General features: G+C 46.6%; 1 protein-coding gene across 1 annotated transcript; it reads left to right on the top strand.

Annotated features, from left to right (window-relative positions):
* The first annotated feature begins 14,733 nt into the window (after positions 1-14,733).
* On the top strand, positions 14,734-17,307 carry LOC141942914 (16 kDa beta-galactoside-binding lectin). Its single transcript, XM_074867075.1, has 4 exons — positions 14,734-14,805; positions 16,250-16,329; positions 16,466-16,637; positions 17,100-17,307. The coding sequence occupies exons 1-4, from the start codon at positions 14,797-14,799 to the stop codon at positions 17,250-17,252; spliced, it is 414 nt and encodes a 137-aa protein (XP_074723176.1). The 5' UTR covers positions 14,734-14,796; the 3' UTR covers positions 17,253-17,307.
* The last annotated feature ends 7,322 nt before the right edge of the window (positions 17,308-24,629 follow it).

Raw genomic sequence — 24,629 nt, 5'->3', positions numbered from 1 at the left:
GCTGCTTTCTCCAAGTTTTAAATTATTAAGCAACTCTTAGGAAGTTTGAAACTGCAAAAACACTTTCCCTACTGGATCCAGTGTGCATTCTCTCTGGTTTATCACCCTAGGATTACTTCGGAGTTCTTGGACTGCTAATACTGGTAATACTGCACAGCTCCTACACCACACTTCTGAACAGCAGTCAGTCACTGCTTGCAGGAGTAACTCTTTTAACCCACAGAAATCCTCATCCTCCAATTTTTCTGCTCGTGAAATAAACAACAGACAGGGCAAAATCCATCTCCAGCCCACTGTGGAAAGCAGGGCCAGATCTTTCAGCAGCTGTGCCTGGAAGAATCACACTGCCATCCTGAAGCATCAGGCAGGCAGAGCGATGCAAGTATCATAGGTCCAGTTCCCCAGGAATAATCCACACCTTGATGAACACACCTGCAACCTGAGCATCTCTGTTTCGAAGTGCTCCTGACCTCCTTACCATTTACTTGTCAGCCTGCCTGGCCCCTTCCACGCCCATGCCCACTGCTGTTTCCTCATTGCAGGTGGACTTGGCTCCTTGCCTCACACCCAATCCAGGCATCTGATTTGGCACCACCCTGAAACACAGGATATGTCATGGATTAATGCACAGCAGGACTCTGTCCTCTCCTCTCATTGCTTTCGAAAACACACACCTCCCACTTGACAGCTGCTAATGATAAAGTCCACCCCTCTGTTCTCCAACACTTATATGGAGTATATAATAATAATAATATTTAATGCTCAAACCAATTGCTTTGTACTCCGAAAGCCACATCCTTCAAAGGAAGGGTGTGTGTTTTCTTCATGCAGTAGCCTTTGCCCATCACATACAGTCAAGCCTGCAAACTCCAAGCCTTACAAAGTTATGGTAAAGCTAACCCTGAAAGCACAGTACCCCTCTTTTCACCCCCTCCCTGCTCCTGCAGCACATGCTTTTGCACCCACTCATTAGACTGCTAAAAGCGGACAGCACAGCAGAGCTGGATGTTGATCTTGATTCATGCAGCTTCTGTGAAGGTCTTGATTATGTTCCCAAATTGTGGCTCTGATTAGACTAATGCCACAGCCTTTCCTAACAGAAGTTACACAGGTGAGCTGGCAGCCTGATGCCATCGCTCAGCTATTAACAAAATCTCTTTGTTAGTCACCAACTGTCCTTTGCCTAGAGGGTGTTTGGCACTTAAGCCCAATAGAATGGCTTCTTAAACCAGAGGAGTTTGCAAGATCAGTGCTTAAACTAGTAATCATTTATGCTGAATGGGGTGAACCCAGCACAGAAGGGGGAGTGTGTCAACTGAGTCCCATTTGTGGCAGAGCTATTCTTTGAAGATATAAAGCTCTTTCCACTCAGCAAATCAAAACTTTCCATCTGAGAGGAGCTTCCCATCTACAGCCATGCCACATGTACACCAAGCTTCCCAATCTGAGAGCATCAAGCTGCTAACAAATTACCATGCTTCAGGTTTGGTTTTTTACAAGCCTCTGGACAAGGACCAAATGCTAGAGCAATGCTAGAGCAATCCCAGCTCAAATAACCTGAGAGACTTTCATACAAGTAAAAAAGTGCTCTTGGGCAAAGCAGATGAGCGATACAGTAGAACATCGTTAACTTAAGATAATGGCCAGGACATCCTTTGTATCACAGTACTTTCTGAAGCAATAAGAAACAGAACATTTAGAATTAAGAAGAGAAACACATCCAAGAGTCCATCACACAAAATGCAGGTTTTTTTCTACTGTGACAAATGCCATTTGACTTAAATAGTTTATATACAACTCCACAGTAAGAAGAATGTCTTTCACACTTTTAATAAGTAATGAAACAACCTCAACTGCTACTAAATGTTGTTAAAGCTAGAATTTCTCATAACTACATTTATTGCAAGGAATATCAGATGGCAGGTTAGCAGGGTGACTTTACAAAATGAAAAAACCCAGTTAACCGTACAGTTTTCTAGAGCCTAAGTTTCCCCATTGAAATAAGAATTGTTATCTCTTCAGGAAAAAAAACCATTGTCTTTGGAGACTGAGTCACACTAGATGGAAAACACTAAAAGTTGAAGTCTCAGTTTAGCTAAATTAATATTTTTCATACCCAACATGAGACTACTGAAGAAAACAAAACTTGCTTCACCATTAATAAAAAGAAAAAAAATTTAATATTCCAGCAAAATATTTAACTATATCAAAGCAAGCTATCAAAACACTTTTATTTTCCACATACATGAAAAAACATTTATTAAATAAAACTGTATGCCTTCAAAAATAAAAGCCATTGAAGTAAAGAACAATAGTCAAACCTCAAAAACTTCAAGGATACCTAAGAATGCTTTTCTCTGGCTTCTTCCCTGAGCTACAGATCCCCAATCACAAGTATAAGCTCTACACCTGAAGAAAATAACAGTGCCTATTCCCTTATATAGCCTCAGTGCTGGGCAAGACCTGCTTAAAAGGAGGCTGGGAAAGGCTCTGTTTTTATCACACATAGTGGTTTTCTTCTGAGGTTAGTTTTGTTAACTTGGAGAGTGACAGGCTGGCAAAAAAAAAAAAAAAGGTAATTTTCTGGGTATTGTTTTGTGCTTGAAGGAATATGGTTGTGTTCTAGTTTGGTTTTGGGTGGTTTTTTTTTTTTTTTTTAGAAAAAGCCAACAGCTTTTTACTGTACTTCTAGAAAAACCTCTAAAAAGTTAATTGTGGATATAAGAAACTTTTAGTGCAAAGCATTTAATTGTTGATTTAAAAAAAAGTGAAAAGAAGAGAAAAACTTCAAAAATTGGAAGGGAAACAAGTAAGGGAAGGTATTATAAGGGAAAGAAAAAAGAAGAAAAAAAAACCCCTTAAGTTCTTTTAAGATGTGGGGGGAAAATGGTGCAGTTCCTTGTGTGAATTAAGAGTTGGCTTTGATTGATTTTAGGAGAAGTGTGGCAGCCTTATGCAGCCCAGCAGTCTAAGTGCTATGGATTGGAGTCTTGGTGCTGAGGCATCACTGTGTCACGTATCTAACCAAGCACAGCAAGCTTTAGTGCAATAGCTTCTCTGTAAAGACACAGGTGGGTGATCTTGTATGGGTTACACTTTTCCCATTAGAATAGTTAAATTGACCTGGTAGAGCAACTGCTTTCTAGACAGGTTAAATAAGCCTAAAGCTCATAGTGCTTTAAATCTGTATCAGATTTTAGCAAAGTAGAGACACTTAACTTCCTAATGTCTATCAGGACTTCCCCACTGTACAGTCTGTTCATAAAATATAAGCAAACAAAGTCTGTGTTTGTTGAATACATCTTTACTCTTCTACTAGTTTTCTTAGCTCTAATGGCACTGAAGGAAAGCACAAAACTACTCATGGCAGATTGGTTTGATAAAGGCCTCTGATGCTTTTGTCTCTGTGATAGTGTTTCCTAGGGAGATGTGTTCTATGTGTTCAAAGGCCAAGAACTATTTAAAAAGAATTTTTTAAGTAGTCATAGTTTCTGTTGTGAAGGAAGCACTTGTGAATGATTCACAAGTTCCTCCACACAAGCATGTTAGTCTGTGGGCACTGGCCTCAGTTCACATTTCTGATGCTGCCATGGGAAGCAACGACTGAAATCCTTCAAGATATGTCACAGCAGCTTCCCCCTTGCTGCTGGGCCTCTCTCAAAATAGTTATTGGTTCAAGTCTTTTCATTTTCCTGAAACACAGCTCTAGACTTGAGGAATGTTCTGATGAATCTGGTACCAGAAGATGTGTTTTATGGTCTTTAATGTAGCCCAGAACTGTCTAGTGAAAGTGGGAATTAGAAGAATTTGTGTTAATGTGTGTCTTGGCCCTGGAGTCCCATAATAACTCCACAGGGAACAAAGAACTTTGCACAGCCAAGCACAGAGCGGGTGTTATCACAGCTTGTCCAAAGTCTGCAAGGGAGTTGCATGCCACTGGTAAATAGAAGAGATTGCTTACGGGAAATGGGAAGCTCTTAAGTCTTGCTTACAGAGAGGAAAAGAAATGCTTCTCAGGTCTTAGTGAGGAGTGCTATTGCCACAGGGACGCAGAGCTGTGCTCCCTCCAATAACAAGCACTTTGCCCTCCTTATCTCCCTAGCGGTTCTCGCCCTGCTTGGTGATGGTATCTAAAGTGCAAGGATCTGGGCTTGTGGTTTAAGTGCTTTAACCTCAGCTGGCAACTAAGTATCAGGCAGCTGCTGGCTCACTCCTCCCCCCAGTGGGATGGGGTGTGGAATTGAAAAAAAAATAGAACTTGCGGGTTGAGGTAAGAACAGTTTAGTAACTAAAAATATAAAAGTAATAATAAAATATAATTAAAATTAAAAGAAATATAATAAAAAAGAGAAAAATAAAACCAAAGAAAAGACAAGTGATTCACAATGAGTTGCTCACCAGCCATTGACTGATGCCTGAGCAGTGATCTGCCCCCAGCCAACTCTCCCCAGTTTATATACTGAGCATGACATTCTGAGGTATGGAATATCCTTTAACTAGTTTGGGTCAGCTGTCCTGGCCGTGCTCCCTCCCAGCTTCTTGTGCACCTCCTCACTGGCAGAGCATGGGAAACTGAAAAATCCTTGACTTTGGATAAGTGCTACTTAGCCTCAACTAAAACCTCAGTGTGTTACAACATTATTCTCACATTAAATCCAAAACACAGCACTGTACCAGATACTAGGAATAAAATAACTATCCCAGCCAAAACCAGGAGAGGGCTGCTCTCTTACCAGTGGTAAATGGCTGCATGGGACTGCAGCCTTTGTCTAAAGGGCTGAGAACAGCCTCGTTGTTTTGGCACCCTGTCCTTGGCCACCAGGAGCCAGCACTTAGTACTGTGGTTGGTTTTTTCTCCTGGCCCTAGAACAAAATGGGGAGCTGATAAGGATGGGGGCAGGGTTTGTCCTCAGAGCCAGGTAGTTGGCAAGCCTGCTAGTGGCTAGGGAAGACAGTGGGACTCCAGAGCAAAAGCCCAAGGGAAAAGCAAATGCTGCTGCTCACTTGTAGCCTGCAGGGCTTTGGTAGACTGCTATGCAGAGCTTGGGGGCAGCAACAGTCCCTCCCCTGAACCATCACTGGTTTCCTCTCTTGCAGCCTCAGTCCCCCTGTGACTTTACCCAAGGGAAAGCCTGCCTGTCACTGTGGATTACTTCATATCCCTGCCTGGCTCTGCCAGCATCTCTGGTTCAGCCCACACATGCGTCCATGTACACAGGCTGGGCAACCAAGGTGGGACCCTATGCTCTGAGCCTGACTTGACCCCCAAAATTGCACTACATCCTGTGTTTGAGTAAGACCATGTTCCTTACCCACTGTCTGTGCTCATGCCAAGTGGTGTCATCTCATGTCAAAGGTACAAAGACCTTGGCTAGGCATGTGCTGAATGTTATTGAAGAGTGTAAAATGCAAATCCATGCAAACACTGGAAGGGGATTAACTCTTATATAAAAGAAACCATGTATAAAACAGTCCAACTGTGTTAGGAAATAATCTTGTTCTTTTCCTTCCTAGATAGCTTCTTGTATTAAAATACTTCATCAGCTGAGTTTCCAACTCTGTGAGTCATAACATCAGTGACAAAGAAGGTAAAGCCTGAATCTTGTTCTAGCATTTTTTTTTTTTTTTTTCCTCTGGAGGTTTATAACCCACAAGCCTGTTAACTTGTATTTGTTCTCCACACCTGAGTCCTGGTCATTACAGTCCCTAGGCAAAGGTGAAGAATGTACCATAGCAGTAGAAGACACTAGTTCATAGCAAGCACAAGAAGCTGACAAAACCCATCAGAAATCCCTACAGATAAAGTCGCTTTTCTGGAGAGGGGAGATGAGCAATGTTGTTTCATAACACATAGTATGTATATATCAAAACACATCTGTTTCCAGAAAAAGATGAGCCACTGCATGGCACTGTACAAAGTTGTACATCTCATTGACTAGATGTGTCTTAAGTGTTGGGGCGGGGTGGGGGGGGCGCGGAAGCAATGAAATGCTCTTGCCAAGGCAGGGCAGTTTCCAGGCAAGTGGCTTTAATAAATACCATCTATAGGAGGTCTGTAAGCCTGGCACTCTTGCTTCCAGGTTAAGATGCACAGATGGGCATAGTCAAGGGAAGTCACACTTTTTTCTTTGTATAAACAACAGAACTGGTTTAGTCATCTGCTGACTGGCATGCTCAAGGGAAATGCAGATCTTTCAGTTCAGGAGTTATTTGCATCTGATTTGGATTTTTTGTCTCTTTATAAATACTGAATAGATGATTTAAGTGAAACATCTTGCAACTCTCCCTTCTCCTTGGTTTCTCATTGCTGCCTCACAATGAACCCAAGGTTGCTGTTCACCATAGTGCTTGCCTATTGATTTAATCTTGGATGGCTTTTTAGCTGCTGGATGGTCTGTGCTGGAGATGAGCAGCACTCAGTTGTGGATCTGTATGTCCATGCACACAGACATAGCATCTGGGAAGTCCTATTCTTCCTGTCTGTGGTCAAAGCTGAGGGCAGATGTAGTGGCACTTCCCTTGGATTTTGAGGTCTTAAAGCCTTTGGCAGGTGTGCTGCTTGCCTGTCCTTGGGCTTGAGCACTTCCAAAGGTCTGTGAGATTCTGTGCAGTCAAGCTGTCAGAGCTGACTATTTCCTCTCTGGTGTTGAGCACACCTGGCTGTGGACTCTCATTTACCATGGGAGGGCAGTGCCTTAGAGTATGTCTCAGTGGAGCCTGCCACCTTTTGCTCACTAATGCAGTGGCGGCTGCATTAAGGTAGCCAGTTGTGCTCACCCATGGGACTGGAGGGCATGCTGCAACCCATGTCATGAGTCACACTTGCCCAATTTCCTCCTTCGTGGCAGTGTGAGAAATCCTGTCTGCCCTCCTGTTTCCTTGCATCCCGCAGTGCTCAGGGCTCCCCAGCACTGTCTCATTTCATTGTGCTGTGGCCAGAATCTTTTTCTGGACCCACCGGAGAGCTTCAAGCAAGAGCACCACAGCCTTCAAGGGATTTAGGAGCGGGGTTTCTGCTCTGCCCACAGTGCTCTGTAATGATGCTATTGCTTCCAAGCAGAACTTACTGATCTGCCACTTGTTTTATTTCTCAATATGTGTGTTTGTGCATATATCTATCTGGCTCTTTCTTCTTTAGCTATCAGCTGAGATGTCACTGTCCAGCCACCTGAGAAATGGCCTGTTTTCAATAATGCAAGGCAATCAAATGATCTGCCTGCATCTACAGCTTGTTCTGAAGCGAGGGAGCCCTCATGACCCAGGACTCATTTCAGGTAAACCTGACCACCAAGGAAGGAGGTAGCAGGAAGGGGAAGGAACTTTACTCCAAGTAGAATAATTCTGAAGGCCCTTCAGTATCTTGGGGCTCAGAATGGACAGTGTTAATGTTTCTTCAAAGTTTGTTACATTTTTAATCAGCTTGTTCTTTCCAAGAAATTTTCCAAATACTTATTGACTATTTTATTTTGCCTAAAATTGAATTTGAGAAACTTGAGCCAGCTTTAATACAATCCTTTCTCACTGTGGGTGGCTCAAAGGAGACAAATTCTGGCACACACATGTTTTTGTGGGAAAAAACTCCAGATGGCTTGAGTTTCTAAACCATCCTGACACATTGTATGTGCTATATGTCAGGCTAGAAGAGAGCTTTTCTAAATCAGTCCAGTTTAAGGTTGCTGGAATGCTTTTGTGGACAGAGGGCTGATGCAGAAGGCTTAGTCCCACCCTCTTCAAAGTCATTGTGAGGTATTTTCTTCCATTGATTTGAGCAAAGCTTCAAAACAGGAAACTACAGTCCCTTCAGTACAAGGACACCTCTGCCTTGCAGGTTTTGCATAACTAGAGTGAAACAAGGAAAATCAAACCTTAGTCATAAGGAGAAAATATAAAAGGACCAACAGATAGGATTTCTGTCAGCTGCTGGGGGGGGGGTGGGAACCCATAGTCAGTGCCCTCTGCATGTCTGATATATGGAGAAGGTGGAGAGGGTGACTTGACTACTGCTGTTCTTATCAGCAGTCCAGGTCATGCATGGCCAAGCTTCCCTGCAGCTCTCATGACAACTTGAGGACACACAGTCATGGCAGTGTCACTGTACCACGAATGAGCCTGTGGTTAGTTGCACTGGCAGAGCAGACAGTTTTTCACCTTTGAGCACAGCCATCTTGCTGTTGCAGAGCAGGTAAGTGATGCTGGCTTCTGCTGCAGATGACGGCGCAGTTTGTTGCAAAACTCCTTCCAAAGATGGCTTTTGCATTTGCCGATGCCTTGGAAGGTGCCAAATCTGCTCCAGGGACCTCCAGCTTTTTGTCCTGGTTTCAGCTGGGATAGAGTTAATTTTATTCCTAGTAGCTGGTACAGTGCTGTGTTTTGGATTTAGTGTGAGAATAATGTTGATAACACACTGATGTTTTAGTTGTTGCTAAGTAGCGCTTACCCTAAGTCAAGGATTTTTCAGTTTCCCATGCTCTGCCAGCAAGGAGGTGTGCAAGAAGCTGGGAGGAAGCATGGTCAGGACAGCTGACCCAAACTAGCCAAAGGGATATTCCATACCTCAGAATGTCATGCTCAGTATAAAAACTGGGGAGAGTTGGCTGGGGGGGGCAGAATGCTGCTTGGGGGCTCTCTGGGCATCTGTCAGTGGGTGGTGAGCAGTTGCATTGTGCATCACTTTTCTTTGGTGTTATTTCTCTCTTTTTGTTGTATTCGTTTTCATTACTGTTATTGTTATATTTTTTTCAGACATTAAACAGCTCTTTGTAAAACCCATGAGTTTATTCTTTTTTTCCAATTTTCTTCCCTGTCCCACTGTGGGGGGGTGAGTTAGCAGCTGTCTGGTGCTTAGTTGCAGGCTGGGGTTAAACCATGACACTCCTGCACTCCCTTCTTCTGACTAGCAAGACTAAGTAAGGCATTCCCACCTGAGCCGTGCAGCGCTGCCTCTGCCATGCAGCCCTGCTGAAGCCACTCCTGTGTCAGACAATAATGGAGGAAATAATGCTTCCCAATGTGTCTACTGTGGCAATACAGATCCATCCCTTTGGCCTGGAATGGGAAAAATCTTTCAGAAGAGCATTCCAGGTTTCTTGGCAAAACCCAGGAGCTTTAAGCTTATGGCTGGCACTAAGTGGTGACAGCTGATTTGCAAATAGGAAATGAAACAAAGGCTAGACCCCAACCTGTGTGCAGTCACCATAATTCAAGATGAAAACTACCTAGAAGGCATGCTCCAGGGATGACTCTTCTCCACAGACACCCCTCCTTTTATTTTTAACCACAACAGGCTATGTTACTGGCAATCTTTCTCCTCTTGCTCCGCTCACATAGGGTCCAGACCTGATATCCAGCTCTACTGCCTGAGTACCTTGAGGAGGGCAGTGCAGATGCACTCCCTTCCAGCTTTCCTCACCTCTTGCACACCATGTAAACAACTTCAAGGCCTGTACAGATTTTATTACTGGTTAAGGATAGGGAAAGGCATAGTTCCCTGTCCTCCCCAAGTCCCCTTGCAGCTGATGACAAATTACAAATCAAACCCAGTCTGTCTGGAGCTAGACCGCAGGAATATATAAGGCTTGGGAAGTACTGCTATCCTACTGTGATACCCCAGTGAAAAGTGTTGCAGGGTCTGTTCCCTGTTGCAGAAGTTTGCAATGTGGTCATAGATGTAAAGTAAACAATGTTGTTAAGAAAAATAAATACTTAAAACTACCGGAGTTGACAGAGCTCTAGAAAGCGTGCACTTGAAGGGTCGGTAACCTGCGGTTTCTGCTGTGAATTCATACTGCAGTAGCTGTGCTAGCCTCCAGCTCCAGGGCAACATCTTGCTGTTGGGGGCATGGTGTCCCAGGGGACATAGGTCTTACGCTCTAGTATGGTAAGAAATGGGGAACAGAGTGGCCTGTCAGGTGGAGGTGCAGTGGGGCAGTGTACAGCAGCAGGGCAGCACACTGCTTTTTACTGTTTTCTTGCAAGCATGGTGACTTCGGAGGAGAGATTAATCTTCCTGCTGCCTGGTGAGCTGCAAGGAGGAAGGAAAGATGTACCTAGATCATAAGTTGAGAGTAGTGGGGACCTCCAATGAGGAACAAATGCAAACAGCTCCTTTGAGATGAGGCAATGACCTCTGAGGAGAGGTGTCTCCAAACTCAGAAGGTATGGGCAGAAGTGCTGAAGTGAAATGAGTCCAAAATAACAAAGCCCCAGTTCTCCTGGGTAGTTAACAATTTGCTCTAGTTAAATCTAATCCACTGAGAGGAGAGAAACACAGGGATTGCCAGCATGGGTCAGTGTTAATGAGAGAAATAAAATGATGAGACATACTTTAAATCCCACTGAAGGGATCAGCAAATTCCTTTCATCACTTTGAGATAGTGCAAGAAGTTCTTTATAATTAACTTTATAATTAACCTGGAATAGAGGTGCTTCCCTTTTAATGTAGGGAAAGCCAAAATCAGGAAACCCTCTGGGATAGAAATGCTGTAGTGACATGTGGCCACACAACTCCAGCTGGCATCCAGGGAGGACTGGACTTTCAGCCCTTCTTCCTAGCACAAACTTTCTTCTGAAGCAGTGCTTTGGGAGGCTCAGTGCCTTCAGGCTTTGGGAGGGCCTCTCAAACTCCTGCCAAATTGCACTGTGGTTCCAGAGTCATCCTTTGTCTTTCAGGAGCAGGCTAAGGATTTTTCTTGGGAGTCCAGCTCTATTCCCCCATGGTCTCCAGACCAACCATGAAGTTTCCCCCATCGAAAGCATAGGGCTGGAAGATACCATGGTGGTGAGAGCATTGTTTTAGCCAGCCATGCAAGGGATTTGTGGTGCAGAAGGGTCCAGAGAAACTGTGTGCAATAAAACTCTTCAGGGGGTTATGACTACTTAAGCAAAAAGGCAGAAACTTCTCAGATGAGACTAACACGCTACAGAAGAAAGAGGAATAATCGGACACTTCAACAGCAGTAGTGAAGGATCGCTTAAGTTAAAGCCCCCAAGATATTCTGAGAGGTAGAAAACAGCCTTATGTGTGTATGTATATATAATGTGTATATCTATTATGCTATAAAAGCATAGTGTTTAGGTTGCAAGAGTAACCAGGGGCTATTGTGAGACCAGGATCCCATCCAGACAGTATTGTCACAAATATTCCCTAAAGACAGTGCAAGAGAAAGATGCTGTCTTTGCTTGATGAACTGAGAATGAACTTAGAGACAAGAACCAACCTTCCCTAAAGAAAGCACAAAAAAACCCCTCACACCAGAAAAGGGTGAGGAGTTTTTCGTTATTTTACGAGTACAATCCTTGCATTAGTGAAAATGACTTGGAGCAGTTTTTCTCCCTCCCCGGCCAGCCTACGTGATCTAGGGTGTGTTCCCACTGGTACAATGGCTGAAGCAGTGGTGCCCTCCCAGGGAGGCACGTGTACAGCACTGCTCTGCTGGAGCTGGGGCCAGGTGCCAGCCCCAGAGGAGGAGAAAGCTACTATTTGCTCTTGCAGCAAGAAGTGGGGCCTCTTTCTCAGCTACAGCAATGACTAATTTAGGATATGTAGAATCAACAGCTACCAATAAGCATGGGTTCAGTGCAAGACAAGCCAGGCACAGGTACTGAAGAGCCAGCAGCGCTGGCCTCTGCACTCCATGTCACACAGGCTAGAGAATATACTTGAGGTAGCCAGCAGCAGAGGTGTGTTCTCAGACCTTCCAAACACAGGGGTAAACCATTCCTAATGACAGGAGTGATTAGCCAGGGATATGACTTGCCAAGGGCTAGGGTGTATTTTCTCTCACGAAAAGATTAAAAAGAGTAACAATCATTATGCTACATCCTTTTGGTATTTACATTTTTTTCTAAAGCAAATCTGGGGCATTTCTGGGGAGTTAATAGAAAATCAGACTGGCCAGTTGTCTGGCTTCAGCCTGTGCAAATCAAGAGATGAGTTAAGAGTTTGGGCTGGGGACCTGGTGCTGGGCAGGGCGCCATGCCCTCAAGAAAGCCTGCAAGGCCAGGTGCTGGGAGGGCACCCTTAACTTTCCCCACAGGGGAAAATTCCTCTGGACCGTCACCCTCTGGATGAGCAGGAGATGGCTCTTCTTTCCCTGCTTCTGTCAGAGCTGCAACACTCGTCCCCAAAAGCATGTGAGAGAGCAGTAACTCCTGGAAATGGGAACACATACACTGTGTGCACCCCAACTACACTCTCTCTGGGCCTGTACATACTGCAATCCTGTGCTACAGGCCAGACTAAGCTAACTTGAGCTCCTCTCTGCACTCTCTCTTCTGCCCAGGGGTTCTTCTCAGAACATCACCTGCTGGTCCTGGGGTGTGAGAGTAGCTTGCATGGGGCAGCACCTCTCTCCTTCCCACCCCAGCCTTGGAAGCACACCCTAATCCTCCGCCTACCTGCTGTGAGTTTTACGTTTTTCCTTAGCCACAAAACTCTTGGTTTGCAGCCTGTCTCCCTTTACAAACCCTCTGAAAGGGAAGGAAACCCACTGGGGAATTTTCTTCCACTTTTTCCCACTGGAGGCTGCAGAAGGGAAGATGTTCTTTCTTCCACCTCCCCACCATTGGCTTTAATCCATAGGAAAAATGGAGGGCAGTTGGGCATCTCAGCATTGTAGTCTGAGAATAAACACTTTACTGATTTCACAGGGCTTAAGACCAGGAGTGCTTTAAATCAGGGGCAAGACCAGAGGTTTTATCACTGAACTAGGCTGCCAGTGCAGAGCACTCCAGGAAAACAAACAATGCAGCCTCCGCTCATTATTAGAAAGGTATTTCCCTGTCTGAAGGAAAGGGTAAGAGGAGGAGACTTCAGGCCAGAAAAGCAGCTCACAAGAAATGTGTGTTTCAGAAGGTGAGTCAGAGTGGCCAACGTTATGGCACTGCACGGCCCCAGCACCACAAGTCCCCTCGCCAGCAGCTCTTTCTCCAAAAACACTGCAGCACTGAAAGGAGGAGAGAAGTCACTGGGGATTTCGCAGAACTGAATGGAAAACAAATACAAGAACCCAACTGACTAAACAGGATTTGCTCAACCCATCACACGTGGCAGCGAACAGGGGAATAACCACACAGTAACTCAGGCGCACAGAAAGCAGGCGCCTGAAGCCTATCGATAACACATGATCCCAGCTAACATTGTGCTAGAGACTGGCGCAAACTTAAGGTGGAATTATTCGGTCTTTCTCTGAACTGTCCGTGGAGGGCTCTGCTCTCAGTGGCGTTTGCTACCTGCACCAGCTCTGCTCCTGCAGCTGACTCCCGACTTCAGCGTGGCTCTTGTGTGTGTGTAGGATGGTCAGGGAGTTAGTCAGAGGCGAGAGCATGTGCAGGATTTTCCCTACAGTACTTTCAGTCAGCATTTTGCCTTCTTTTACAGACCCCAGTCACAGGGCTTCAATTCAGGCTTGTGACTTTCTAGTTCAAACAGAGCTCAGCTTTGATTCACCCGGAGTCATACGGGATGCTGAAATGCCACGTGAACGTTCAGAAATGGGTGTGGGGGATATCAGGGGCAGAGGATGGTGTCAGCAGTCAGGATGCTGTTCCTATAACAGCAAGCATGCTCTGAGGAACTTCCAGCAGCCTCCTTTGGGGCATCAGGTTTCCTCCTGCTAAATTCCTGCACTGTTTTGTAAGCTGCCCTGTGCAGCCCTTCCTGAAGTTATCTGCAAATAGGTATCTCACAGGCTAGTCATGGCTTAACCCACAAGTAGTACGCTGCATTTATATAGTAGCTCTGACTGAAGTTTTACAAGTATGATCATGAAGCTGCATGTCATTAATGTCACTTTGTGTATGAGGGAAACTGAGGCACGGAGGCCTGAGGACCCTGCTCAAGCCAATCCAAAGCTAGAAGCAGCACCCAGCTGATCCAGTCACACAGACCCACAAAGCACTGCAGCTTCTCCCCCTTTCACCTCCCTGCTCCTCAAAGACCCTCAGGGCAGTCACGCTGTGTGCTTTTAAGGGACACATAGTAAAGGGGAAAAGCAGGTGTTAGGGGCTAGCTGGGAAAGCAGCCTCCTTCCTTGCCGGCTGGACTCAGCCCTGCCCGGCCTCCTCCTCTGCTAACAAAACATTTCTCTTTTCCCACTGGAGTCTTTTGCAACTGGAATGGAACCAGCGCGATCATGCCACTTTTCAAAAGCTGCAGTCTGAATTCTCACATCTAGTAGTGCATCACACAACCAACCTTAACTTTCAGGCACTTTTTAAGTGCTGGCCTAGAATATAACAGACACTTGGGTTTCATTTAACTGCAAGCAGTGATGATTTGGACCCAGGGGCTCCTGTCAGTCCAGCCTCCTTGCAGGCATGAGGATGGGCTGGGAGGATGTGTACACACATATTCTCAGAGTCAGTCACTTTGCAGCACTAACACGACGACTCCAACCCTGATTTTAGTCAGGGATCGCTTAACAAAAAGCAGGCACCTCGCTGCAGGCACAGAGCCACACTCGGGCTCCCGGGATAACAGCCAACATACACTGCGTAGCAGCTAGAAGAGCTTACAGTAAGGATTTCTAGGATCACGCAGACACAATCATTAACTTTTAAAATCATACATATCCTGCCGGCAAAGAACAATATCAATAGCGATCTCCCGCTGCCCACTTTAAATGGCTGGGAAAGCTCCAGCCCCAAACAGCTGCAATTGATCCCCTTCTTCGCCCCCCCTCCGTCATGTGATGGTCCTGCCCAAGTGATTTAAGCAGCGGGAGCTGAGCGCTGAGTCACGCCGCTTCGCGGAGAGGGGCTCGGGGTGTGCTGCCTGGTGGGGCTGGGCTCTGCAGCATGGAGCAAGTGAGTGCCGCCTTCAGTCGGGCTGGTGTGCCAAGCAGGACTAGCGTTCGGTTGCCTGTGGGGTTTGGGCTTGGTGCCAGAGGTAGGAGGAGAAAAGGATTAGCTGAGAGAAGATGCTAGACTGATACATGGCTGTGGGAGGAAGAGTTAGGGTTGCCCAGCCATTTTTCTTCTCTTTTTTTTCTAGCGTGTTATCTAAGTGGGGAAGCTGTTCTAATACATGTTTACATCCTTGAGTATTGTAAAGGTTTGGGACCATTTGCAACTCTACAGTTTTAATATCCTTTTTACCTTTTTTCCTTAAACTTTGCATTTTTCTTCTGGAAAATGCCTGTTGGGTATAGAACTGGTCTAGCTCTTAATGCAACAGTAAAGGAAAGCAGGATGGCAGGGTGCTCTAACCTGCTTCTGCCATGCTTTCTTTTCTTTGAAAGACCCCCTGGGCTCTGAGGCTGTTTTTCAGACTCTGCTCTAGCACTGCACTAGAAATAGGGCCAGAAGGCAGCATTAGTGCTGTGACGATAAGTAGTTTAGTGACTGGGAGAAATCTGACCTTAGCGGTCTGTGTGTGGGCAGAGCAGGGAGTGGGCATGAAGACAAGTACCGCTGGGGCTGGGTGTCAGTCCTGGGGGAGTGCTGGGCTCCACAGCAGCCTGTAGCTGCTGGGCACGGGCCTGCACAAGCCAGGCAAGACCTAGCCCAACTAAACAATATAACTAATTTGAAATTAGTCTCCCTGCCTCATCTGGCATATGGTTAAGTTGCATCTGGGCCTGGAGCACAGGCAGCAAAGCATGATTTGAGTTATACCTGACCTCACCAAACAGTATCTTCCTCTTAGCTGAGGGAGGCTGGTGATTTTAAATGCTCTTTTGGGGGTATGTGGCTGGGGGAGTGAATAACCTGGCTCTGAGGAAAGGATCAAGCCCTCTTCTCTGAAGTGCGAGCTTTCTGGGGGGTGTTTGTTCTGTTTTACTAAGCTGCAAGGCAGAAGTGGGCTCCAGTGACCCCTCTCTTGGTGTGTAGGCTGCTTTAAGTCAAGACAAGAAACTTTCTGGGTGGCTCTTGTTGCTTGGAGACCCACCTAGGGAAGGGGGGAGACCTGGTGTTAGAAAAGCTTTGTAACTAGTTATAATATTAGGCTGATGGCTCTGGCCACTGCTGACTGGAAGGTGCAAGCTTGCTTGCAAAGATGTTTTCTGTAGCAGCTGGTAAATCAGTGCCTGCACCCTACTCGTGTTGCACTGGCTTGAATCACCTCCTTGTCAGCTAATGTTGCTTAGTGGGATGGGATACCCCAGTGGGGTGGTGGCTGTGTACTAGGATTCCTGGCAGATGGCTGACACAGGCAGCTGGCCTGACTCCACCCTTCCTCTAGCTTGGCCCAAACAGCACTGGTAGGCTTGCCTTGGGACAGGCTAACTCCTGTGGTTTGGCCCTGCAGGGACTGGTTGTTACTCAGCTGGACATCCAGCCTGGTGAGTGCATCAAGGTCAAAGGGAAGATCCTGCCTGATGCCAAAGGGTGAGTGAGGACATGGCAAATGGATTGGTGTGACACTGGGGGAAGCCTGAGCTCCTGCTGTGTTCAGCTTGCCAGCACTGGGTAGCTGGAGCTGTTGCGGAGGAACCTCGTTTGCACTGCCTCTCTGTTTCCCCAGGTTTGCTGTGAATGTAGGGAAGGACAGCAGCACCCTCATGCTGCATTTCAACCCCCGCTTCAACTGCCATGGGGATGTCAACACCATCGTGTGCAATTCGAAGGACGATGGCACGTGGGGTCAGGAGGACAGGATAGCTGACTTTCCTTTCCAGCATGGTGACAAGATTGAGGTGAGGCCCAGGCGTGGAGCACAGCTTGTTAATGCTGCCTTGTACCTCTGTGGAAGAGAAGGAGCCGGTATGGAAAGGGGAATAAGTAACAGGGGAAGAGTCTCGCAGCTAAACTCAACCATCTAGACCTGCTCTGCTCAAGTCAATGCTCACATGGGTTAGGTGCTCCACTCTGGCCTTCCTTTGCAAGCTACACAAGCAAGAGCAATTAAAACCCTGATGTGAGATAGAGACTGGGTCTGTCTCACCCCTTCATTGCAGAAGCTGGGAGCTGACCTTGAGGCAGAGCAAACAAGCTTCCTCCCCTCCATGCCTCTCCTGGGCAGGGAGGAGGCTGAGCTAGTGAGCAATGACCTTGATGCTTGCAGTCATCTCATCTGTCCTGCACCCAGACTCGAGGTAGTGGGGAGTGAGGCTTGTGAGCTGTGATGTGTTAGCCTTCCTTCTTGTGGCTCTCTACAGGTTTGCATCTCCTTCAATGAAACGGAGGCAACAGTGAAGCTGCCTGAGCTGGAGTTCCAGTTCCCGAATCGTCTGGGCATGGAGAAAATTCAATACCTGGCTGTGGAGGGTGACTTTAAAGTCAAAGCCATTAAGTTCAGTGAACAGCTATAGCTTGGTTTCTTTTGTTTTCTCCCCCCTGCATAGTGAAATAAACCCAAACTTGCAATGGCTGCTTCCTCTACTGTTTTCTGCTCTAATCTGCTTGCTCCTGTGTGCACTACAGGGGTGGGTGGTGGGAAGGGGTATGTATCCATTTATGTGCCTACTTATACTGCAGCCTTGCAGTTAGATCACAGACTGGGCAAAGCATGATTTACTGTGAATAAAGCTCCTTAGCAGCAGTTGCTCCCTTGACCCTGTTTGCTGCACTGAGCAATCCCTGGCTGTTTCTAAATGCTTGGGACTAGTCCCAGCCAAGGCAGCTCAAACAGGTATGTTGGGCATGCATTGTGCCATCTCTGACCGGGAAGCGCTGCTCCCATCTCCTTGCTGGAGATGGGGGGCTGACAGGGAACAGGGCATGGCTTGTGCTCTTGCAAATAGCTTTGCTTTCCAATAACATGCTCAGTTAGGTGCATTGCAGGCTGGCACTAGTGTAATTGAGGAGAGCAGGCAAGTCAGGCTAACTGCACTTGCCAGGGGAAAACACATGGACTGAAAGGGGAAGCCTGACAGGAAGCTTAGGAGTGAGGTCTTGAGAGGATCCAGGCTGTCTGTGCTGCTTCATGAACTGAGGTCTCAACACTGTCACAGACCCAGTATTGTGGTGTACCATGAAGTCAGTGGCTTAGCAACATGTCATGTATGGGTGACAAGCCATGTAGCAGCCTCTGGGTCAGCATCTGTAACACTTGGCTGCTAAGCTCCAGATGCAGCCTGAGGGCTGTACTGAACTTGGTTACTAGAGGTATTAAACCCTGACTGCACCAAGCACAACTAGTTGCAGTGAGGCAGACAAAAAAGAAAGAAGCTTAGTAAACAACCTCTTTTACTTAGAACCTCTCTGCTCTGCTTGTGCAAAGCCTTGGAGTGTGTCTGCTACTGCTATTCCCCAGCTGCCTGCTAGCCAAGCCTACCCAAGACTGCAGCTGGGACTACTGCAGCATTTGAGGACCTGATGACAGGTAAAGAAGTCCTGCCTGCTGTGGAGAGTTGGGTGCCTGGGCAGGCTGTCCATGTGTGGCGGCTGGCTCTGTCTGGTGAAGCTACAACAGTGCTGCCCCAGCGCAGCTGAGCTGGTAACTGAATAAGCTGATGAAGTCTTCCTTAGCCAAATGCTGCTTAAGTGGTGGAATTTGACTCCTGATGGCTAATCTTTCTCAGCAGGACTGTTCTAGACCAGGGCTGCATTTGCTGCTCCTTTGAACAGCTGAGCAGTTGGGCCAGCTGCTTTGGCAGGGGCAATACCACCCTGCAGAGTTATTTTGGCCATTTGAAGGCTTTTTATGGAGAGGCTGACAGGCTGCAAGCCTGTTGTCTTCTTGTCAGCACAATTGCTGCATGGCAGTAACGCTGTCCAGATCTGTACTGCAGCAGCTGCCTCAGAGCAGGGCATCCCCATGAGCGATGGGGGGATTTGCTTTGGAGGGTGGACCCTCCGGCTCTACTGATGTCCTGCTCTTTCTGCTGGAGGCCTTCTTGCTGCTCTGCCAGAAGGGCGTGAGTTGTAGCTGTGTCTTGCCAGTCACCCTGTGGGCACAGACATAGTGACTGGGGATAGACAGGGCTCTTCCTCCTTGTTCTCCAGAGCTGACTCAGCTATGGTAGCAAGGGACTCAGTGTGCAAATAAGCAGGATGCTTTTGGGGCACCCGTCCCTTTGGGGAGGTGTGTGTGTCTGGGGAACACACCGAAGGGCTCTGCAGCAGTGTTGAAGTTCAGCAAAAGTTTCCACTCTGCACCTGCTGGGAGGGTAGGGAAGGGGTTGCTGTAACTTTTGTGCTGTGTGGGAGTAGGAGAGGTGCCATGCACCCTGCATGGCAGGAGCCTGGCCATGCTGCAGGACTATCTCATTTGACGTGGACAGGCTCACAGATAATGGTGCTTATAATTCCTGTCCTGCATATACTGCATTATTTACAGGATAGGATGTGCTTACTAGGCAAAGGATGAGACAAGTCTTGCTAATGCTTTGCCTTGTCAAATAAGTCTTGATGTTTTTTTGAAGGCTATTTATACTTGGGGTTGGGGGAAAGAGTTTGGCTTTTGTCTTCTTTCCCATTCCATCCCTGTGTTATGTTACCAGACTGAAGGTAAGTTAAAGGATGAAGTGTACAAGCACTTCAAGTTACAAGGCCCTTATGTTGCAGAGACACAGGGGAGCTTACAGCTTGGTCCCTTTGCTGTCTCTGTTCCTGGCTGCCCTGATTAGATGAGATATGTGTCTCTTGGCACTGAGAAGAGTAAAGCTGATCTCATTTCAGCCTGTTAAGCTGGCAGTCCTGATTTCTAGGTAGGTTAGCCATAAGTGTTCCTGACCACTCTGTTCAGGGTACAAACAGTGCCTTCATGGGGGCTACCCCCCTTCTTGTACTTTCCACAAGAATTAATTAGGCTTATCCTGCTTTCTAATGCTGGCAGTTACCACTCAGGAGACCACAAAACAGGAGAAAGGGTAGGAAGGAAGCATGCCTTTGCCAGCACTTCCTGCCTCTTGAGTTTTGTTCTCCTGTGTCCCAGAGCTATAAATTATCCTGTTCCTTTACGTGACAGTGGTAAACAGGCAGAGTAAATGGAGACTGCCCTGGCTGGCTCCTAGAGTGATGGCAAGACTTCTCTTCTGCTAGAGCAATCTGGAAAGTAAGAACGTTGTGCCCTGCTGCAGGCAGAGGGTCACAGTGAATATAAAAGCAGGGCTTGTCCCTGCCAAATATGCTCTCCTGGAAGAGCATGGTGAACTCGGCTTGTTAATATCTTTGGGAGGACCCTGAGCCCTGCTTCCTTTGGGGAGGAGCAGAAAGCACCGCAGCATGGCCTAAGGGTGTGGGCTTTCTTTTTTTAAACTTAAATTCTGCATAGTGTGTAGTCAGTCTTGTAGTCCAGTAACATATCCTGACAGGAACCAAAAGCCTAGAGGAAGAATGTGCTGCTTGGTTGCCCGAACACTGAGACGGAGGTGAGGGGGGGAAACAACACTGATCCCTGTTGAGAGGGATGCATGTGCTGTATTCTGCAAGTTTTGCTAATCTGCACTCAGCCTCTATCCCTGGCTATTCACCAGGAATCAAAGCTGCATGGCTTTATTTCCTTACAGCATCATGCTGAGGGAAAATTAGACCTTGAAAACCCTGCAAAACAGCTGTGAGGCTTTGTGTTAGAACATGGAGGTTTAGGCTGGATATTGGGAAAAAATTCTTCAGGGTTGTCAAGCACTGAAACAGGCTGCCTGGGAAAGTGGTTGAGTCACCATCCCCGGAGGTATTTAAAAGTCATGTAGAAGTGGTGCTTCAGGACATAGTTTAGTGGTGGACTTAGTAGTGTTACATTAATAGTTGGACTTGATCTTAAGGGTCTTTTCCAAGCTAAATGATTCTATGAACACAAGTGATATATGTTATCACCTTCTGTCTCGGAAGAGGAGAATGAATACCCAGTTGCAGAAGAGATTAGCTTGGAAACAGTAGATGTAACAGGAATTAAAATCTCAGGCAGGACCTAAAAGAGCGGTGATGGCTAAGACAGACCAGCAGCTTTGTATTCTCAAAAAATAAGTTATCCCTGAGCAGTTCACATTAACTTCACTTGACAGAAATAGGCCATCCAAGTGACTCTGTAGCTACATGAGCATGGATGTGACACTGTTCAGCACAGTCTCAAAAGATAGTTGCAGGACACTGCACCCAGGAGCTGTGCATGGTGTATGTACAGCGTGCGTTAGGAGGGTGTGAGGAAAGCTGATGGGCAATCCAGGTTGTGGTGGGGCATGGGAAGCCAGCTGGGTCACTTGCCACTGGACTTTACAAGCAAAATGGTGCAAGACAATTTCTTTCAAACAATAGACATAAGAAATTAACTGACATCTGTTGCATGAAATGAAAAGTGCACCAGCCAGCTTTGCAAGGGCACTTAGTGTGCAAACAGTCATGTTCTTCCTTCATCTCCTCACCTCCTGCTCCGTGGGCCTCAGTTTCAACATGTACAAACCAAAGGGAACTTCTGTCATGTCCTTTCAGAAAGTCAGCCTCAAACTGTAAACTGCCATTACCTGATAACTGCCCCCTCTTCTGGAGCAGAGCAAGGGGAACCTTAACTACACAGTTTGCCTTACCTGTAGTGTGATGGAGGCATGAACACAAGGTTGGTGTGGGATACCAGGCCCTTGGGGTCAGACAGGTACAGACCATGGTGAGCTGTCTGTGGACAGGAGCCAAGCCATGCCACTGGGGGACACCACTGGGCCTGCATGCCAAGCTGAGATCCCCTGGATGTGTGCACTGTCACATGCCCACATGTTGGGGCTGTCTCTCTGAAGACACCCCTGTGGAAACCAAACCCCAAACGTGCCTGCTTTCCAACAAACTGGGACATTTTTCCTCCTCGACCCTTCATAGCAGATGCAAGCAGGCTGATACAGGCTGCAAAGCCCTCCCATGTGAGGGGAAAAAAATGTATAAAAATATTTATGTACTCACTTTTTCTCAGCAGTTTTCAGGCTGAGATTTGCATCCTCCTGCAGTGCCTTGTGTGTGGGCCCCTGGCTAGCTGCCTCTGAGCTCTGCTGTCCCTCGTTAGCCCTGATTATCACACAGGTGTGAGCTGTAAAAACACACCTGGGGAGTGGGCAGCAAGCCCTGCTATAATTTTTAGAAATTTTAGTGAGGGATGGGCGCTGGGGGGGTGTCCCCAAGTCCCCCCTGCTGCACAGTGCTCCCTTCAGCAGCGTGTGGCAGGGACAGATGGTGAGGCAGTTGGGGCGGCCCTGCCTGGCCCCTTTGTGAGGTAAAATGGCGCCTGCCACAAAACCAGCTTGGAGAGCCAAGAGAAACATCTGTAGAAAGCCACTTTCTCCTCCAAAGCCTCCTGCAATAGCTTCTCATTTTCAGATGCCATCCTTTTTAAGCTTGCCTGGGTACTTTTTTTTTATCACAACCTTGTTTTAGCTCAGCAAAACACCTGTGCACAACAAGCTGTGCAAAAGCAGGTCCCTAGTAAACTGTTTCCTCAGTATTTGGTCATGCTTTCACCAGCTCTTATTCTCCCCAGCAGAATTATGTGGATTTTTTTTTTGCATTTCAGTCCTAAAAATTCTTTTAGTGCTAAAATGACAATGAATGAAAGAAGTATTTCTGCTTTTCTTTTTTCATTTGAAGGCTATCTGCTTACAGAGCAACCCTCGCAGAAAGACCTGCTCTCAAGCTGGAAATCACAGAGGAAAAAACTGTCTGGCTCATATGCACCATGTTTTCTTTATGATGTACTAGAAAGAGCCCTTTTTGCTAATCTCAATCCAGGCAGAGCTGCACTGACACCTGCCACGAGCCCAGCCAAGGGTGCTGAGCCTGGGTGGCTCCAGCTCCCTGCCATCTTGCAACAGGAAAGCAGATTTGTTGCAAGGACTTTTAACACTGAAGTGCAGAAAGCTGCACAAAAGCCAGAGCTACAGCTGGAGAGGCTGTGTTACTGTGTGCACATAAGCAACAGCATAAGCTGCATGTGTGTAAGTGTCTGGCAACCACCCTCTGGACTACTTGACACCCTGAATTCATCCTATTTCTGCAGTTTGTATCGAAGAGGGACAGCAGAGTCTGTCCAACCAAGGCAGGAAAGGATCATGTCCTAGACTGAGACAACTCTGGCCACATAAAAACATTCTGTTGCACAACACAAATTATGCTTGTTAGTCACACATTGCTAGAAAAACCCTGTAATACACAAGAGGTGTATGACAGTTTATGTGCAGAGGCACAAGCAACAGTCCTGTAGGAACACAGCCAAACCATAACACTATGCCACGGTCAGCATACATCTTCTCTGGAAAGGATATAAAGGAAGAAACAAGTCTTAGATGACTCAAGCCCAGATGTAAACACTGGCTTGGTGGATGGCTGAATAAGGCACAGAGAAACCTGGGGATTGGGTCTCTAGATAGGCCCCTTGTTTGCTCATACTGATTTAAAGCATGGGCTCTCCTATGAAAAGCTCGCTCTGTTTCCCATTTTGCAAATGACAAGTCACTGCTCATGTTAATATTCAGGATTTGTGTGGAGTGAGTATGAAATGCTATCCAGTTCGGTTTGCCTTTTTCTCTTAATTACCATCTAAACAATCATGACAGCAGCTAAATTGCAGAGATAATGGATCAGGCCTGACACATAAACTGTTTTGGTGCTCTGTGTTTGACCAATTTTATAGGTAACCTTCACGAAAGATCTTGTGTATAAACTTACAACCAACAGACCCTAGCATGTAAACACTCTTTAATAGATTTAGTCTTGAGGAAAGCATCTGACGTGAATTCCTTGTGACCATTAATTGCTCAAGGGCTCTGATAAAAAAAAGCAAATTGTAAGTAAGTTGGATGACTATATTTTCACAGCACTTGTATCACGTGGCATGGCATGGCAGAGCAGACTGTAGGCACAGCATGTTGCTAAAAGCATGTGAGGACTTACTGAGAGCTAGATTTAAAAGACCTGCTTCAATATCCTGCACAATAGACAGCATCACAGTGCAACTGCATGCCTCCATCTTTTTCTGTTCCCCCATGCTGGGTCTGGGTGCTAAGACAGCAGTGCAGTTTGATTACTTTCAAAGCCCAGGAAAAGTGCACCCCAGCTCTCTAGTGCCATGGCTACAGCCTGAGGAGGAGGCTGTCGAATGATGATTTGTATCTGCCTTTTTCCTGGGAGGTACCTCAGAAACTGGCTGGAAATTCAAGATAATAATTTAAGGAATGCTGACTCACAAAAAATGCTACATTTCTAACTGTAATGTGCAAACACAATGTCACATAACAGGCAATGAGGCACCCTGTTGCTTTTGTAAAACTAGCTTTTACTTTGAACTGGCAATGTATGTCAAGAGTGTAACTGCTTTGTCCTTACTAGGATTTTTCCTCAAGCTAGTGAAGAGAGACTGTGTGCTTCACCCTGTGCTAGGCATCGACTGTAGCCAGCTGAATGGGCCAAGTAGCTGTTGCAGGATCCAACAGTCAACAGAGTTCTCCAGAGACCGCTTTGGAGAAGGCGCTTGACTCAGGTACTCTGAACCGACTTGGAGAAGAGTCTCATCCCCTGTCTCCTACAGAGGGAGGCCACACAGGCTGGCCGGCAAACTCAGCCAGTGTAGCTGTCCCCACGGCAGGGTGGGAGCCAGGGTATTCCATTTCAATATCCAAAGTAGATGTTTCAGTTTTAAGAATAAGGCTCATTTTTAGCAAAAATGCCCAGCCGTTGAAAACCACTGTTTGTTGCAAGATGTGTTTTGAATCATTTGTTTTTAACATGCTGTAACATTTAGCCCCTGCTGCAGTTGCAAGGGGAAATAGCCC

Source organism: Strix uralensis, chromosome 4, assembly GCF_047716275.1.
Source record: "Strix uralensis isolate ZFMK-TIS-50842 chromosome 4, bStrUra1, whole genome shotgun sequence".
In the NCBI taxonomy this organism is placed as follows: Eukaryota; Metazoa; Chordata; class Aves; order Strigiformes; family Strigidae; genus Strix; species Strix uralensis.
This window is presented reverse-complemented; position numbering and strand designations above follow the sequence as displayed.

Bases quoted from the DNA above. Each gene is read 5' to 3' on its own strand.
- LOC141942914 (XM_074867075.1), top strand. The intron at 16,330-16,465 runs GTGAGTGAGGAC...CTGTTTCCCCAG, and splicing joins ATCCTGCCTGATGCCAAAGG to GTTTGCTGTGAATGTAGGGA. The intron at 16,638-17,099 runs GTGAGGCCCAGG...GGCTCTCTACAG, and splicing joins AGCATGGTGACAAGATTGAG to GTTTGCATCTCCTTCAATGA.